The 16966-nt window shown below is 37.8% G+C and overlaps 1 protein-coding gene across 1 annotated transcript; it reads right to left on the bottom strand.

Moving 5' to 3' along the window:
* Positions 1 to 1140: 1140 nt before the first annotated feature.
* On the bottom strand, positions 1141 to 16162 carry ccdc3b (coiled-coil domain containing 3b). The gene is made up of 3 exons (XM_058373848.1): positions 15497 to 16162; positions 7030 to 7204; positions 1141 to 2461 (listed from the first exon to the last, which is right to left on the bottom strand). The coding sequence occupies exons 1-3, from the start codon at positions 15859 to 15861 to the stop codon at positions 2177 to 2179; spliced, it is 825 nt and encodes a 274-aa protein (XP_058229831.1). The 5' UTR covers positions 15862 to 16162; the 3' UTR covers positions 1141 to 2176.
* Between the last annotated feature and the right edge of the window lie 804 nt (positions 16163 to 16966).

Raw genomic sequence — 16966 nt, 5'->3', positions numbered from 1 at the left:
GTATGTATGTATGTATTTATGTGTGTATGTATGTATGTATGTATGTATGTACCGAAAGCTTAAAAAAACCACAACAAATTCCTTGTGTGTCTGTGCACACCTGGCGAATAAAGCTGATTCTGATTCTGATAAAACATACCAGATGGACACTTGGATGTCAATCAAAATATACTCCTTCAGTGTGAGGTCCATAGAAGGAAACAAATTCCACTCCGCTAATAAATTATATACTACATATATCAACATATATCAGTGTAGAACTGAAAACAGCTTTAATCCAGATCCCATATTTCAAAATATTGGGCCTCAAGTGAGTCTGGGATTCCACATTCCTGTCATCATACAGTTAAGAACAGAGTGATGGCTATATTTCTCACCACTCATGGAAATAATTTGGGTTGAGCTGGTAAATCTGCGATGTTGTTGATTGTGGGGGAAAAAGGTGGAGGATTAGTTCCTGCTTGTTCTGTCGTCTTCTTCTTCCTCTTCTTGTTGTTGTTATTATTATTATCCCACATCTGACAGGATGTATGGCAGTTAATCAGGCGTTGGAATTTCCATCTGGAAAATTCCTTTGGAATTCCTTTCAAGATTTACTTGGATTCCCTGGAATTGTGAGGCAGTAACTCAAATCATGTGCCATCTTGCCATTTTGTGTTTAAAAGCGTGATTATGGGCATGTCATGGATATTTTATGGCATACTGTGTCATGTACCATGTGCAATTCATGTGACCTTCTTGACTTTTAGTATCCTCTGTAGCAGGTTAAGTGGGAATATACATGGGTATTCATGGAATTCCATATATAACTGATGATTTCCATGGCAGCCATTTCCACACCAATGCGCCAGCCTCACTAATAAAAGCAAACAAATTCACATCATGTAGTATGTAAGGAATAAATATGATAAGGAACGATTTTATATATACAGTATATTTTACCATGTTTATATATGTTACCACCCCAACCTCCAATAAAAGCATCCTGAGTGTCTTTATTCCTCTCATCATTGTTTCATTAAGTAAAGAACGGTCCATAATATATTTTTTTATCCAATTATAGTTACATTCAATGTCTAAAATGTTCGTAACTAGTTCGTAGTGGTGTAGCATAAAATCTTTCAACACTACACAAGGCAGTTAAGTAAAAAAAGCAAGTTTATTTCATTTTCATGGCGTACATAAAAGCTTGTGAATATGTTAAACATACATGAAAAAAAAACCAATATTGTTTACATTTCATTCTTCTTTTTCAATAATAAAATTGTTGGCTTAACATAGCAAATTCGTATCAGTTCACTAAATACTGAAAAATGTGGCCTCAAAATAAGCCATACTGAGTAGTGGTTTTATTTATGGAGTGCTCAGCACCCTGGTTATTAAAAACAAAAGAGAAAAGAGAGAGAAAAGTAATGAAAAAAAGAAGCACTATGCAGATTAAAATCATGAAAGAAACGCTGAGAGATGTTTGGAAAGAGTGTAGTGTAACATTCCAGCGATATCAAGTGCACCATGTTTTGAGAATATACCAAAATAGCTTTAACCTTAAATGGTCAAATATTGTGAAATTCTGACATTCTTTTATACAGGACTCGAAGGTATAATATCAGTTTGATGACAGCCAACTGGCAAAGTGCTTCTAAATTTGAAATACAGGGGTGTACGAGAAGATTCAGAGGTTCGAATGAAAGGGAAGGCTTTCACAATATGTTGTATTTTATAGATGAACATGAGCTGAATGAATTAAATGGGCACTCTATAATCCACTGGTTAATATAGTAGCTATTTCTCGAAACTATGTGGCTAGATGCTGACCTCTGACTATGATCTAATCTGTATATTTCCTGTGATTGTATTATAGAAGTTTCTCCAGTTAATGTGTCTGCTATGTGAAGAGGGATCAAAATATGTGGAAAATATTAGTTCATTCATACTTAAAATTTCTTCTCATGAAGTACTAACCTGATGCATACGCATATTCTCTGTATCATGTCCTTTCTCTGTTAATCCTGAGCTGACGCATACATAAAAAGTCTGTTACATTCCATATTACAATTTTCATTCTAGTATATGGAAATTTTATTGACACACAGACAAATAGCTGTATAGCTGGTTTGACTACCTGGCAGTACTTAAGCAAAAATTTCCCAGTTTGGAAGCAATTAGACTAAATTCCCTAGTTTTTGAGCTTCCTAGGCAGGATCTTCCGATTAACAGGTTTTTGAACCTGGGTGGTATCTTGCTGTGGATGTGGAAGCTCTGGTTCGGGCTCGTGTAGCTGTTTGAGAAGCACCGTCTGATCCTTGGTCTCCCGTTTGGCCAGTCTCAGCAAACGCTTCAGGTTCTTCACTTTGTCCCTCAGGTGGTTGTTGGCTTTCTCGAGGACCTTAACCTTCTGAGAAAGAGTTTTAACCTTCTCCTCTTCCTCAAAGAGAGCTTTCTGCACCGTGGAGCACAGGAGCTGTGAGTGAAGAAGAAGAGTAGATGTGAATAGGATGCAACAATAAACCGGAGCAAATGTGAACTGTAAATTCTCACATAAACTTAAACTCAAACCAAAAAAGCTAATACTGCATAGAATTATGTACGCAAACCAGGATCCTTTAAAACATAAAGAACAAATGGCAGACTATGCTGCAACTGAGATTCATGGAATAAAACACAGTAAACAATTTTTAATATAAAATATTTAATGACAAGGTGATGCAATACAACAGGAAATGAAGTTAGAAGTACCACCACTTCAATGTTTTTAATTCCTATTATACCACAGCAATTTACAAATGCTAGCAACACATTTTATCCTTTTATAATTACAGATAATGTTGTGGAACATCAGCTTTAGTTAATATATAATTAAGTTAGTTCCTGTTAAAATAGCTATAAGCCGTTGTTCCATCACCAGCCTTTCTTTTTTCTCTCGCTAAGCGCAAATCATTCTGTCGGGAGGACTTTCTCATGTTGGAAACCTTAATATTACAGGTTAAACTCTTAGAAATCACACAGAACTTCTCCTTCTTCCAGTCAAACTACAGTTGTTGTAAATGGAGCAATACTTTCTGACCAATCAGAATTGAACATTCAACAATGCTGTGGTAATAAATAAATAATATCTGCTCTTTATTTCTTCCATCTCTCTAAGCTAATCAGAACTTAGTGCAAGTTCAGTTTGTAATATTCAGGAAAAGATTTTTGATCGCACATTTTGCCTGGCCAATATTAACTGATTTCATAAGATATCTTTTTGCCTGTGAGGTGCAATTAAAGAACTGCTTTTAAAAAAATACCATTATTTTTTATGTTCTATTCACTTATTTGCAATCCACAGCCCCAGGGCAGCTTCATTACATCATGTCTCTTACAGAAATACCAGAAATCTGGAATTATGTCTCAATTTGTATTGCAGAGTTTGGCTTTATAGACATCAAGATCGTTTGAAAAGAGCACCTTTAGGACGTTAGTTCATTAAAGGTTTAATGAATAACTACTGACTGTATTCCTCTGTTTTACTAAACTATCATGGGAATTGTGGTATTGTGGGAAATGTTGATGAAGCGAGCAGGTTTTCCTAATTTATATGTATCTGTCTCTAATTATGAACAGTCTTTGTTTGAATGAGTGCAAGCCACTGCTGGTTTTGATAACCAATCTGACCACAACTATGGCAACTTCACTTAATCGTCTGTGGCTACGGAATGTTCCATACTTCAGGGAAAGCACAGCATCTACACACATTTTCCCAACCTTCTCACAGCCTAATTTGAACGCATCAAAAAGTGTATTTTGTTTTAACTGGAATGTTCTCAAGAACATGAATTTAAGAAGAAGGGGATTGAAATTCAGATTTTCTTTGAGAAGTGTGGTCAGTAAATAATGATAGTTCCAACAGAAATACACTGTTCCTTCCTTTGACCTTTGCAAATTAACTTGCATGTTCCCAAGCAGCTCCATTAGTGTTAAAAATACAAGCAGCTATTCTGTAAAAAAAAATAAAATAAAAAATAGCCATGAGAAATTTCAACACTGTTTCTACTCATTCCAACAGTGTTTAGTGTTGAAATCTTGGCATGTAAGAGAGAGATTTATAATAACTAAACATTCGTTTAAAAACTAAGTAGATTAATTTAATGTACATTGCTGTAGCAGATCATAGTATGATCACATCACTGTAGTAGATCAGAATGTGCAGATAACATCACAGTGGTCGCTTACATGATTTGATCTCCAATTATTGTGCTAGATCAGTAGGTGTAGATCACATTACCAGATCATGTCATTATAGTCAAATTAAAAGTAAATGTAATCACATATCTGTGGAAGATCACATTATTTTATCTCACTTGCATCATTGTGCTAGATCGAAATATGCAAATCACATTTGTAGATCATGCCACTGTAGAAGTTTTAATGTAGACTGGATTAGTAGATTACAGGAACATAACAGACCAGAGTGGATAGATAACAGTTGAACACAACAGTAGCCCAGAATGTGCAGATCACACTCATGGATGACATCACTGTGATACATCACATTATTTGATCTCCCATCACTGTGCTAGATCAGAAAGCGTCGATAACGTTTGTAGATCACATCACTGTGGTAGATCCAGATGTGCAGGTCACACTCATAGACCACATCACCATGGTGGATCACATTATTTGATCAAAATCTGCAGAGAACAATAGTAGACCACATTACAGTGTAGATCAGAATGTGCAGATCACATTCATGGTGGTAGATATGGAGATCACATTAGTATATTACATGACTGTGTAGTTCACTAAATACAACTGTTCTTGATCAGAATGTGCAGATACACACTCACGGATCACATCACCATGGTAGATCACATTATTTGATCAACGCTGCAGAGAACAATAGCAATAGATCAGATTGTGCAGATCTGTGGTAGATTGCATTAATTGTGCAGTCAACAATAGCAGATCACATCACGGTGGTAGATGTAGGGATCACATTAGTATAGATCACATCACTGTGTAGATCACATTACTGAATTACAACTGTGCTAGATCAGAAAGCATAGATCACGTTTGTAGATCACATCACAGTAGTAGATCAGAATGTCCAGATCACATTCATGAATCACATGACTGTGGTAGATCACATTGTTTTATCAAAACATGACAACTGTAGATCACAAGTGTAGATCACGGATCACATGACTGTGGTAGATCAGGATATGCCTATCACATTAGCAAAAATTCAAATGCCGTTAAAAGCAATAATGTCAACTATAGTCAGATATTTATGACAACAGTGATATGTAAATGACTGCAGCAGATATAACTAAATTTTGTCCGTTTATATAAATGTGTTTAAATACAGTATATAATAAAAATCTAGCTCCAAACATTTTAGAGTAAGCTGAACTTTAAATTCAGTCTAACATGCTGCAGTACTCATTCCTATAATCCGAGATTTCCTACATACTTCTTTCTGTATTGCTACCATCTGGGTTTTTGTGTAGCTATAATGTGAATCTGGAGCATTATGATATAAATATGTGACTCGGATAAATGTGAACCATATGCAGGTGGATGAATGAGTGTGCTTACAGCATTGTGGGTAATGTGCAGTATGACCAGACTACACAACAACATTATACTGCAATAAAACTATAGAAAATGATACTGCATAAGCAAACATCTGTATATCAGTGAAGCAGTATTTAATTGCCTGTCCTTCATACAGACTATATGGACACTGTCCATTGCACTTGAAACAAGGCCTTTTTGTACAAACACAGCTGGGTAATTGTCCATGCCATACACTGCACTCAATCTGTTCATTGACCTTCATGACAACCTGTCATATAGGTATGCAAACATTTCAGACGAATTATTTTTAAATAGGAAGCTATTTCCGTTGGCAAAGGACATTTCTTGATGTAAAAATTTCTCACTTTTTTCTTTTTTTACATTTTTATCTGGTTGGACTGTGGAAACATCCATGTGCAGTAACAAGGTTACAAAAAGTTTCGTAGTTTTTTGTCAGCATTATCAATTAAACCAACTTTGACTTGATGAAACAAAGGGCAAGAGACATACACACCCTTCCACAAAACTTAGCTCTGACTTCAACAGAAATATGAATGCAATTACATATGAAAGCAAATGTCTCCTGTTCCTTGTTCTTCCAAACGATCGCTGATACAAACCGAGACCAGCTCATTAACGTAACCTAATCCGCTCTCATTGCTTTGCCATGACAGAAAGCTTTCACAAGAGTTCAGGACTGGATTGAAACCAGCTCCCTAGTAAAAAAAATAAATCCCAAGGTCATTTGGAAGGATCACCATGATTTATTCATTTCTGTTTATAAAAAAAAACTTTATCACTAATAATAAACACATATTTTTTAAGAATCAAATCCTTCTAAGAGAATTACACACTAAAGATTGCAGACACAGACTGATTAATTGATCATTACTTCCAAGGCTCCAAAGACCATGACCCAGACATAAACTGTATGTTTTTTTCCTCAAAGCTTGCAAGCAAATGCTACAGACATGAATATCAGACAAATTCATCCATAATCCACAGGCTCTCATAACACATCTTGAATAGAAACATGTTCATGAAAGGACATTGTGTTTACAATGTGAAATTAATCACTTAGCATCTATGTTCATGCTAGCAATGATAGGGAAGAAATTGCTTATTAATTTAATAGGTTCTGCTGCAGGAATCTGCTCAGGAATCCAGTGTATGATTACAAGTTGAATTAATTAGGCTTATTTCCATTTCAGACTGCCTCATATACCTAAGAGCAAGAACACTGAAGAATATTTTGAGCTCAGTTTAGGATGAGGTAGTAGGCAATTACGGCTTTAAGCGATACAGACACAATTTTCATGAATGACATGAGATCATCTCAAAGATTAGAGAGAGTAGATTACAGAGACAGTGTGTTTAAGGTAAATGTGCATGTGGGCTTTATTATAGTTGTTGTGCTCCAATGCTTTTTATACTCATAATTGCAGGCTGGATTGTTTGACAAGGGCTTACCCGGCTGTCCTCCTGTGCCTCCCACTCTGGGGTGAACGTGTGGACCTGAGTCCCAGCTGTGCAGTTGGAGAACTGGAAGAGGCTGGCGAACATGCGGTGGTTTTCCGGCGTGTCAGGGAAGATGGGGTCCTGGAAGTTTACTCCATGAGGAATAATGTTGTAGTTTTCATCCATCCTTGAAGTGGGTGAAAAAAAGCAATAGCTTAGACATCAGTATGCTTACACAACACAATGGCAATTAATATTATTTAGGATGGAAACATGGTGTGTGATATTTGGTCTGTTGCCATGGCAACTGATTTTATGTCTCTCCCATAATGTAGCTCATAAGATAACTCGGGAATGTCCATTAAACTTTCTTTTAAATGGTATCTGCCAGTGTCTAGTACACTTTATGAAGAAAACATTATTAATACAAAGCCAATCAGATTGTAGCGTTTCTTTTTCACACAGAGTTTCTACTTTCTTTTATGGAGGTCTGCTGAGCTAGAGAAACACTTTGCACGCACACCCAAGGAGACTCTCCTAGCATCAGGGAAGTGAGGAAAGTGTATTATCAAAGTGCTTAAAGTGGCTGAATAAATATTAATTTCAAAACCATGGTTACATTGGCACAAGAAAGCAAAAACGAGAAGTTCTTTTTACTTTTCCCTCGATTAAGGGCTGACTCCTTTTGTTCTTCCTGTAAGTTTTGGCAGCCAGCCATAAGCAGATACAGGAAAAATCGCCTGAGTTTGCCTGTGTGTGTATGTGTGTGTGCTTTGTCTGATGACAAGGATGACAGTGTAATCATAAAGGTACTAAAAAAAGAAAAACATCTGGTTTTCCTATTCAGGTCATTTTGGAGAACCCCAAATATATTAGTTAGAGTTATGCTTATGATAGAGAATAAGGAATTAATGGAGCTCTGTACAAATATGATGAAATACGCTCACTTGTAGCAGAATATCAGACATTGTCCTTGTCAGATGACATCTTCCCCCAGCTGAGATAAATAAGCATACTGTAAAATCGAATTGTCGTGTGCAGAATTGGTATCATCTGTGTTTCTGTTGGGTTTTTTTTAAACACTTCTACATAACGTGACAATATTTTTACTCCACAGAGGTACATTTCCAGTCCACCTGATGAACATGTGTTCAATACAAGTGAACGAGTTACTGTATGCGTGTATATTTGTTAGAAATGTTAGTTTTGCGGTCTCAAAGCTCGCAGCAGCTCATGCATCCGGATCCTGTTTGAGCTCTGGAGAATCATCACAAGCTCTAAGGATATAACTTAATGTTTTTATAATCCACAGTTTTGGCTGACAAAAGCTCAGACTGAATTCCAAACTGAATCTATATGTTTACATACAAAATTTTGGTCTTGAACGTTAACTCTATAGTTCAATCTTGGACTCATAAATTTGTTCATTATTCCGGGCATAATGTATATGAAAATAATGAATGAGCTGGACATTTGCTGAAGATGTTTCCTCTTCTACCACAGCTATCTGCCAATAACTATTATTTATTAATAATGAAAGAATGACACATCATACTTTTGTATAAACCTTTGTTCTCTGACAAGTCGATGAAATATTAATATATTAACAAGAAACTCCTCCAATCTGAAAGACTCTCCCATGGTGAAAAATTGAAATAGCTTTACTCTGACTGTTACAAACTCAACAATCATTCCACCGACCAATCAGAAACAAGCACTTTCTTTTAGACTTTTGTCAGTACTACATAACTTTTCTTTCATCCAAATGTAAATGATCAGCTTCATAAAGCATGGCTATGATGGGTGAAAAGTCAAAATGATGCCCAGGTTTAAATGTTGTTCCCACTCAAATGTGTGTGTAAGAGCATGTGCCATTCATTTCCGCTGAATAAGGACATGTGGAAGAGGCTGAAGGAATTCTCGCAAGTTATAGGACATTGTGAGTCAAATGATCATAATAGACAACAGTTGTAAAGGTCAAAAACAAATACAAATCCATCTGTGTGAAGAGAAATGAGAAACACAGAGGATGCTGAAGGAGAACGACGTCTTAACGTTGATTAAAGAACTACATTCTTCAATTTGTGATGTTCAGTGTGTCTTTTTGAATGCTAAGTATTCAGTAAACAAAAGCTTATTAAAAAAGAAAGTTGGATTGCTAAAGGGGTTTGGATGCATTTAGTGTTTGGCGAAGATGACATTGGACTGCATCTTGGTCTGTTTACCATCTGTATTTCATATGCTGCGAAAGATGATGACAAAATGTGTTGCGTGACAAAACGTATTGTTTACTACCACCCTTCTTGTTCCTTGCAGAAAGCTGGTCGGGTTTCACTAATCTATTTCCAATAATGCTAGCTATTAATGAAAACTATCTTAATCTTTTCAGGTATGCGCTGCTCTTCTCAAAGAGGGTCTTAACACTTTCTTTAGAGATTTCACCAGACGTTAAAATGTCATGGCCTTGAATTCGCTTAAAAAAAAAGTTCTACCATCACTCCCAATGACCTTTCACCTTGCTATAAAAAAAATCTCTGCACCCTTTCTTTGAAGGTCATGGCAGGTTAAATGTTGTTTAGCTGAGCATCCATGCTGATTCGATTAACATTTCCACGCTGTGACTCTCTGGCTTCTCGATTTTTTTGATGGTTTGACTTGTGAGATTTGTCCTGACAAACACAATCCAGCTGGAAACTTAGATTATGGTTTGGCTATCTTAATACACACACACACACTGAAGATATCTTTTAAGCTTGTGAATTTTCTTGATATAGTCGAGGTAACTATTAGACTATAATGATTATAGAATTGGCTGCTCAGTTGTTCATTGTCCTATCAGGCATTACTGCCATGAATTCTTGAATCTGATTGGTTAGAAAATATAAAAATATAGAATAAAAATGAGTGAAATTTGTATATAAGTCTCAAAATAAGATGCAAGGAAATGTCAATACGAGTAAAGAACAACAACACAACTATCCGTCTATGGATAGGGTTAGGCTTATGAGCTTATCACAGGAGGCATGACTACCAATTTCTGTTTTGTGTCATTTTAAGATTAGGGAAATAACATATGAGTCTTAGTAGCCCATGTATTCACTGTACTATGTATTAATAACATTTTAAATTGCTCTGTGAATAGAGAAAATGAGTTCCCACCATGACCATGTGAAGACAAGGCCACCCAAAAATCACAATCTGCCCACAGTTTAAACTTTCAGGACACACATCATTCCCTAGTCACTGCGGGGTTCTCCTCTACAACATATACAACCTAAAGCAGAGCCGAATGTTTAGCTGTCCTGAACATACATATGTCTCATTCTAGAGGTAGACTTTCCCTCATGGGTCCCATCTGGAAGACCAACACTGGTGATTGATTGGTGGCAGGCTTTGCCGACTGCACTTTGGAGTGTTAGAGGAAATGAAGAACCCAAGAGAGTGAGAAAGAGAGAGAGAGGGAGAGATGGAAATCTTTCAACGCTGGTTTGCTGATTCAGCACCAGCATGGCCTTAACAGGGTTGAAATGTTGAAAACAATGTGTTCTTTTGTTCAATAGGCTTACCCCCTTCCGTTAAAACTCCTTGGAAAGGGCACAGTGTACAATAATGGAATGTAGATAAAGACTAACTTTGAGAGTCTTCTCCTCAACCTTGCTAAAGAAAAGCATCCCTGTGGAGCATCTGACTGTTTACACTACAGGAACCTTTCAGATTCAAGACGGAATCAAGAATACAGAAGATCAAGAGTGCCTTTGTGGTCTCCTTATGATATCAGAACTTGGATGATAAAGGGGTCACACTAAAATATGCATTCCTTGGACTTGAATGTCTGTTGATCTTGGGCTGGAACTCAAGTGCTAACGTGGGACTTAGCTGTGTGACCAAGCTCACCATAAAAAGAGGAGAAATTCCTTGAAGAACAACAGAAGAACCTGGCTCTGAGGCTAGTTTGGCTCAGGGAAAGTGGTTCATGCATCATTTTGTCAAAATTAATGAGTAAAGCAGTCGTCATGTCAGTCCTCTTACCACATCGTCCCCCAAGGTTTTACTTGGCTTGGGACTTTCAGATGGGTTTGCTGGAGGTGATGTAGCCTGGAATTCCTTTGATGGAACTACAAAGCAAGTGCACTGTTTGTTATCTGGAAGGTGTTGAAAATGCAGGGGAGCTTAACATGTCTGCACAAGCCTGTTGCTTTAAGGGCAATGATTTGGTGTAGCTTGGATGGTGGTGGAGAAAACATTCTGATTTGGGTATGTACAATTTTGACTGAGAAGACTCTTCAAGCAATTGAATAAAACCTTGGGATTTGTCTTTGGTTCTCATTATACAGTCCTGCCAATTTTAAGCCTGATGTACAGCCAGACCTACACATCTGCGTGACTAAAAAAATAACTAACCCCCAAATTTGACCTCTAAAACACCCTCAGATTTTTTACCCTCTCGCTCTGTGTGGATGTTGGTGTTCATTCTGCTCTTATGTTCCACTGTGGTTCGGTTCAATCTGGAATTAAGGGAAGTTCATGTCATTTATTAAACCCTGTCTCATCAAGCTGGTCCGGTTATCTGATTCAACAGAATCTTTTTTGTCAGGGGATTGATGTTTTAGCAAGATATCCAGGTGATACTGATGCTGAAACTGTTCATTCAAGACCTTGTGGTAATGATTGACATGACCACTGCATTCAAATTCTGCAGTGCTTGCTCAGCTTCATTCAAACCACCAGAAACTGCATTATGGTGGAAAACATGACATCAGATTATATTTGTGCTTCCTCTTTATGCAAGTCCCTGTTTTGTAAAGCCTTAAGGCTGTCAGGAGCTGCTTGTGCTCTGTTATTAAATTATCTGGAATGCAACACGTTTTCTTCTTACTGCCATCTTTATGAACCTAGAGAAAGGATCTGTATTAACGTGTCCCTTATCTACATGACATCTAGGGGAAGTTCTTTTAAATAGAGCCAGCTGTTTGCTTTGACCCAGTACAACCGATTCTACATATACAGTGTAAAAAACACAGCAGTTGTCAAAATCAAGTGGGTGGCCATGTTTAAGGTCGTGCTTTCATGGCTTACGGCGTCTTGTAGATACAATGAAAAGAGAAGAAATATGAGATGCTGTTAGTGTATCTGCTCTGGATTGTTGTTGACCAACTAAGAAAATAATCACTTTTTCCACAGACTCACCCATTGCTCTCATATGTACATTTTTTTAGAACCTTCATGCCTTGCTTGACTTGGTGACCTGATTTCAACTCTGTGAATATGTTACAGTAACATAAAGTTTTAGGGACTAAATACCAAATGGTCCAGCACATTTGGAGAATGCCTCAGCATTCCTTAATGACTTAAATACTTGGCATCGACGCAAGCTGAAGTCATACAATCGACTGAGATTTTCATATTACACTTTTTTTTTTCTTGTGAAAATACTGGATGTTTCACATACAGCTGTTTTTCATGCACGTCGAGCACAGCTGTGTTTGGCATTTTTACAGTCAAATCAAACGGTTGATTAGCTTCAGTAATTTCAATACGCGTCTGCCATTAAAAACAAAGTTTGCAAGACTAGGCAGTGTTACATGCGGGAGAGAAGTATCACTCACTTTGAATTATTGGGCCTTTGAGTGGGTCTAAGATGCTGAACACAACTGAAACAGTCTGGTTGTTAAGATACACAAAGCATCCACTGTCCAAACGTAAACGCTTCCAACAAGCTTGTGAGAACTGAATCGCTGTGATTAAATACATAAGGAATTCCGAACTTAATTTTTTTCTTTCTCCGTCTTTCACGCAGTAACACAATAATTACATTCAAATCTAGATGTTTTCTCTCTTTACCCAATTAATACGCTCCATAACATATAACACTTTAGCTTGTTCCCATGAGGAAAAATATCTATGCAAAACTTCAAAACAGAGCGTTCTTCTTTCAAAAAACCTTCCAATTAGAATCTTTCGGAAAGTTAGAATCACTAACCAGCCAAAGAACCCTCAAAGAGCTCATTTTCTACCTAGACATAAAGTCAAAGCATTGCACAAAACCTACATAAAGACTCTCAAATATCCCTTCCACTACAGTTTTTCCTCTGTTTCCATTTAGAAGCTGGTCCAGGGTGAAGCCATTAGTGAAGCATAGACCTAGTAGCCATCCAAAGAACACTGGAGGATGGCCATCAGTCAAAGCACTGCACAAACAGATAATTCCCAAGGCAAGAAACCACATGGAAACACAAAGTTTACGTGAACAAAGCTAAAATTTACTCTATATCTGTCTTCTTTTCAATTATTCTAGAGATCCATGTAAAACCCTTTGAAAAGGGTAAAAATATTAACCATTCAAATAACCACTGCGGAACTCAGGAAAGGATTGCTACTGGTTAGTGGATCATCCATGACAAGAACCCCTAAACACAAAACTTACATTACAGCACTCTCTTTCTAAGACTATATCTAGGACAATGAACCAAGTAGAACCTGTTGAGAAAGGTAGATCAATTAACCATTCAAAGAACACTTAGGCTCCAGTAAACTTTTTCATTTATGTACCCTAAGTAGACCCCTCCAAACCCCTTGTGGACCATCCAATCATTAACCATTTGTCTATAAAAGTATATCTACTGATTAAGATACAACCTTGGAAGCACTGCACATAACTGATAATTCCATTGCCAAGAGCACAAAACATACATAAAGATAGTTGTCCACACTCTGTCTTTGTTAGGGAATCATCCAATGGTTCAAAACCAATAATTATTCAAATAACCTTTGAGGAACCTTTCTAGATAGGTATCTCCATCAGTATTTATCAGATTAAGCATGGCACAAACAAGATGGAACCTACACTTCTTCTTTTTTTCCCTTCTTCTTCTCTTTCTCTTCTTCTCCCTCTTCACTCCCTTCCAAATTCAGTTCATACTCCTACACAGCTGATTCAGTTTTGTTGCTTAACCCCCTGTCACTTCTCTGCCGTTTGGATCGCAGTCACTCTAAACAAACCAAACCTCATGCTGGCCAGACACAACTAATAAATGCTGAGTGAATGTATGCTCTTCTCCAACAATGAGGCATGGGTTCTCATGTTCAGTCATAGATGCTCTCTGTACTGCACAGTTTCAATTTTTCCCAAACACACAAGCGGGGAAAAACTGAATCTGTGCAGGAAAGTGGGGTCTAGTTACAGAAGTTGAGAAACCCTGTATTACAGTTTGGGCCATTGTAATGAAGGACCATTATGAAACTTTTCCAGACCATATGGGTTGAGTGCGTCAAGCGAAGAAAAAAAAGTCTTGATTCCAGTGCTGGAGGTCACCAGCTTTGCAGAACTTTGAATTCAACTTTAGTACACTTTTACTCTAACAATAAAGGCTTTACAATGAAACAGACTTGAGAGAGTGTCTTATTCTAGCTGTGGTTTTATCCAACTTTCCAACACAATAGAAATTTCAGTTATTTACACTTTTACCTCCATGGTTACCCATGACCATAAATTTCTCCCTCTGGAATAGTAGCCCATCTTTTAAAAAAGATGAATTCTACAGATTTAGTGCATGAAAGTTCCAACAACTGCCCTAAACCTCCACTAAAAGTGTGTACCCAGATTTCTTTTTTTTCTCAGGGACACATTTTGACATTCTTATCTGATAGAGATTACTTTGTGATAGAGATCAAGCTTGATCCTGTAGATTTGATAGAGATTAAGAAACACTGAAGTATTCCTTTATCACAACTCATCTGTTCATTATTAAGGTCTCCACAAATATTTAGACCACAGAAGACAATAGTTTGGCAGTTTCGCTGTGAGTAAGTGTGCTTTATGAAATGTGAAACGTTAGATGGTGCTGAAATGTCAGAAAGTGCACTTGCATCTATCTATCTATCTATCTATCTATCTATCTATCTATCTATCTATCTATCTATCTATCTATCTATCTATCTATCTATCTCTCTAACAAAAGACACATTCACGAGACCATTATCACATGCTTCTGGAGTGCCCTTAGTCTCCAGTCTACTCCTCTTTAGGGAGTTCTTCCATGAGTGACACTTTTCATTCCCTAATGAAAAAAATAGTAGTTGTTATTCTTCAACAACTCCTCCTAGACTTTAATTATACATGTCCCAGTCCAGGAAACATGTTAGAATTCTTATCTCTAGTAACCGGACCTGCACAATAGATGTAGTAGACCATCATATTATTATTATTATTATTAGTAGTAGTAGTAGTAGTAGTAGTAGTAGCAGTTTTGTTATTATTATGTCCACACTGTGTATAAAGCTATGGCTCTATCTACAGAGCATCATGATGTCAAGCCAAGCCAAAACTATATATGAAAAGTGAAGGTGAACACGTGCACACTTGGAATCTAGATAGCAAAATGTGCCCAGTGCAGTTGGCACATTTTCTTATCTGGAGTTCCCTTGTCCCAGGTTTAGACCCCCTTAGGGCACCCTGGCATCAACGAACCCGTCTCTTTACCTCAAGAAGAAGTAGTAGTTGTTATTCTCCACCACGCTGTATGAGTAGCATGGAAAGTAGCCGAGTCCGGTGACGTTAAAGCGCGAGCCGGCGGGCACCTCCAGCATGCTGCCCCACGCCTGGTCGCACTGCAGCTCGATCTCAGCCGAGAAGAAGAGTCCGGCTTCGTGCTGCCACGGCAGGTAGTTATACGCGCCTCCGTGCGCGTCCTCATGAACAGCGAGCACCCTGGCGAAAACTATGATCTCAGCGAGCTCCGCGCGGCACGCTTCCGTTTGTGGTCTCCAGTCATGGGGAAGCTGGCATCCACGCGCCGCGATCACGCACAGCGTGAGCAGAGCCACGAATGCCGCAGTTGCACGCATGGCGAGGAACCGTGTCCAGGGCGCGCGAGCCTCCTAAAGCAGCCCTAATACTTGAAACCAGATCTAATCACGACGCGCAGCATCCATATGCACAGAAACGCTTTGTGGGAGAAGAAAGTTATTGCAGCAAAGCTATTACAGTGTAACTTTTTAACCTACAACATCAGTGCATGTGGCTGAATGCTTATTCAAACTGCTGCTTTTCTTCTCTCCATCCCGTTCCGTGATCTGGCATTACGCACGGCTCGTTTGGACTCTGGGTTGCCAGATCAGATTGACTATCTCAAATCCAATCCAGGTTTAAATCCCTCCCCAGTTTACTACACTAGGCTGTATCCCAGATCACAAAATGAGGAGCCTTTGACAAATGCAGTAATGATACTAAAAAAAGCACAATACGCGAAATGAAATCCAGTGCGTCTTTGCATTCCACGCGACTTGCGTCATATAGGGATTTTTTAATTTTTTTAATTAAAATGCTGCACTACTGGAGAACTTTAGGTCCTGAAGTTTTCGGTCATACAGAGTAGGTGCAAAGCTGCAGTGATAATCTGTGATGAGCTCCATGATTTTTTAATTCTGAGTAGTGCATATTTATGATTGCATTGATATGCCTTCAAATTTATACACAAAATGGAAAGAAACAACATCCCCAAACGTCCTTCTATTAAAGTGTGGTTGAATCCCATTTATATTTACATCTGCTAGTCTGGACAAAACCATTACATCCATGTGGATCCATGCATTCATAAATGAATGAGAAAATCCGTTCTGGAATGAGGTTAAGCCCATACTGTCTATACAGTGTTCCGTACTGTAAGATTGCATCGTTGCTGTTCACTTATCATTGGTAATGGCACAATCCTGCATTGCAAATCAGCCACTATTAATAACATAAAGAAAGAGTCTACATGTCTAAATGGAGCACTGTGCAATGCAGAATGCAGTATTGCAGAAGTGGAAAATAACGTGGTTGTGCTCCAAACTATTTTCATTTTCTTTCTCCTCAGTTCATGAGAATTTACCTATTTGATTATTTAAAGCAGTTTTCTTTGGCGCTGTGGTTCTAAAAGATGTGGACTAATAGCCATTTTGAAAATAAGTG

Source organism: Hemibagrus wyckioides, linkage group LG21 (genome assembly GCF_019097595.1).
Source record: "Hemibagrus wyckioides isolate EC202008001 linkage group LG21, SWU_Hwy_1.0, whole genome shotgun sequence".
Taxonomy (NCBI): domain Eukaryota; kingdom Metazoa; phylum Chordata; class Actinopteri; order Siluriformes; family Bagridae; genus Hemibagrus; species Hemibagrus wyckioides.
Note: the sequence above shows the minus strand (reverse complement) of the source record. Positions and strands in the feature narration are given on the sequence as shown.

Coding starts and splice junctions, on each gene's coding strand:
- ccdc3b (XM_058373848.1), bottom strand. CDS start 15,861: ATGCGTGCAACTGCGGCATTCGTGGCTCTGCTCACGCTGTGCGTGATC. Junction 7,205..15,496: donor AACTACTACTTCTTCTTGAG/GTAAAGAGACGG, acceptor ACCCACTTCAAG/GATGGATGAAAACTACAACA. Junction 2,462..7,029: donor AGGCACAGGAGGACAGCCGG/GTAAGCCCTTGT, acceptor CTTCACTCACAG/CTCCTGTGCTCCACGGTGCA.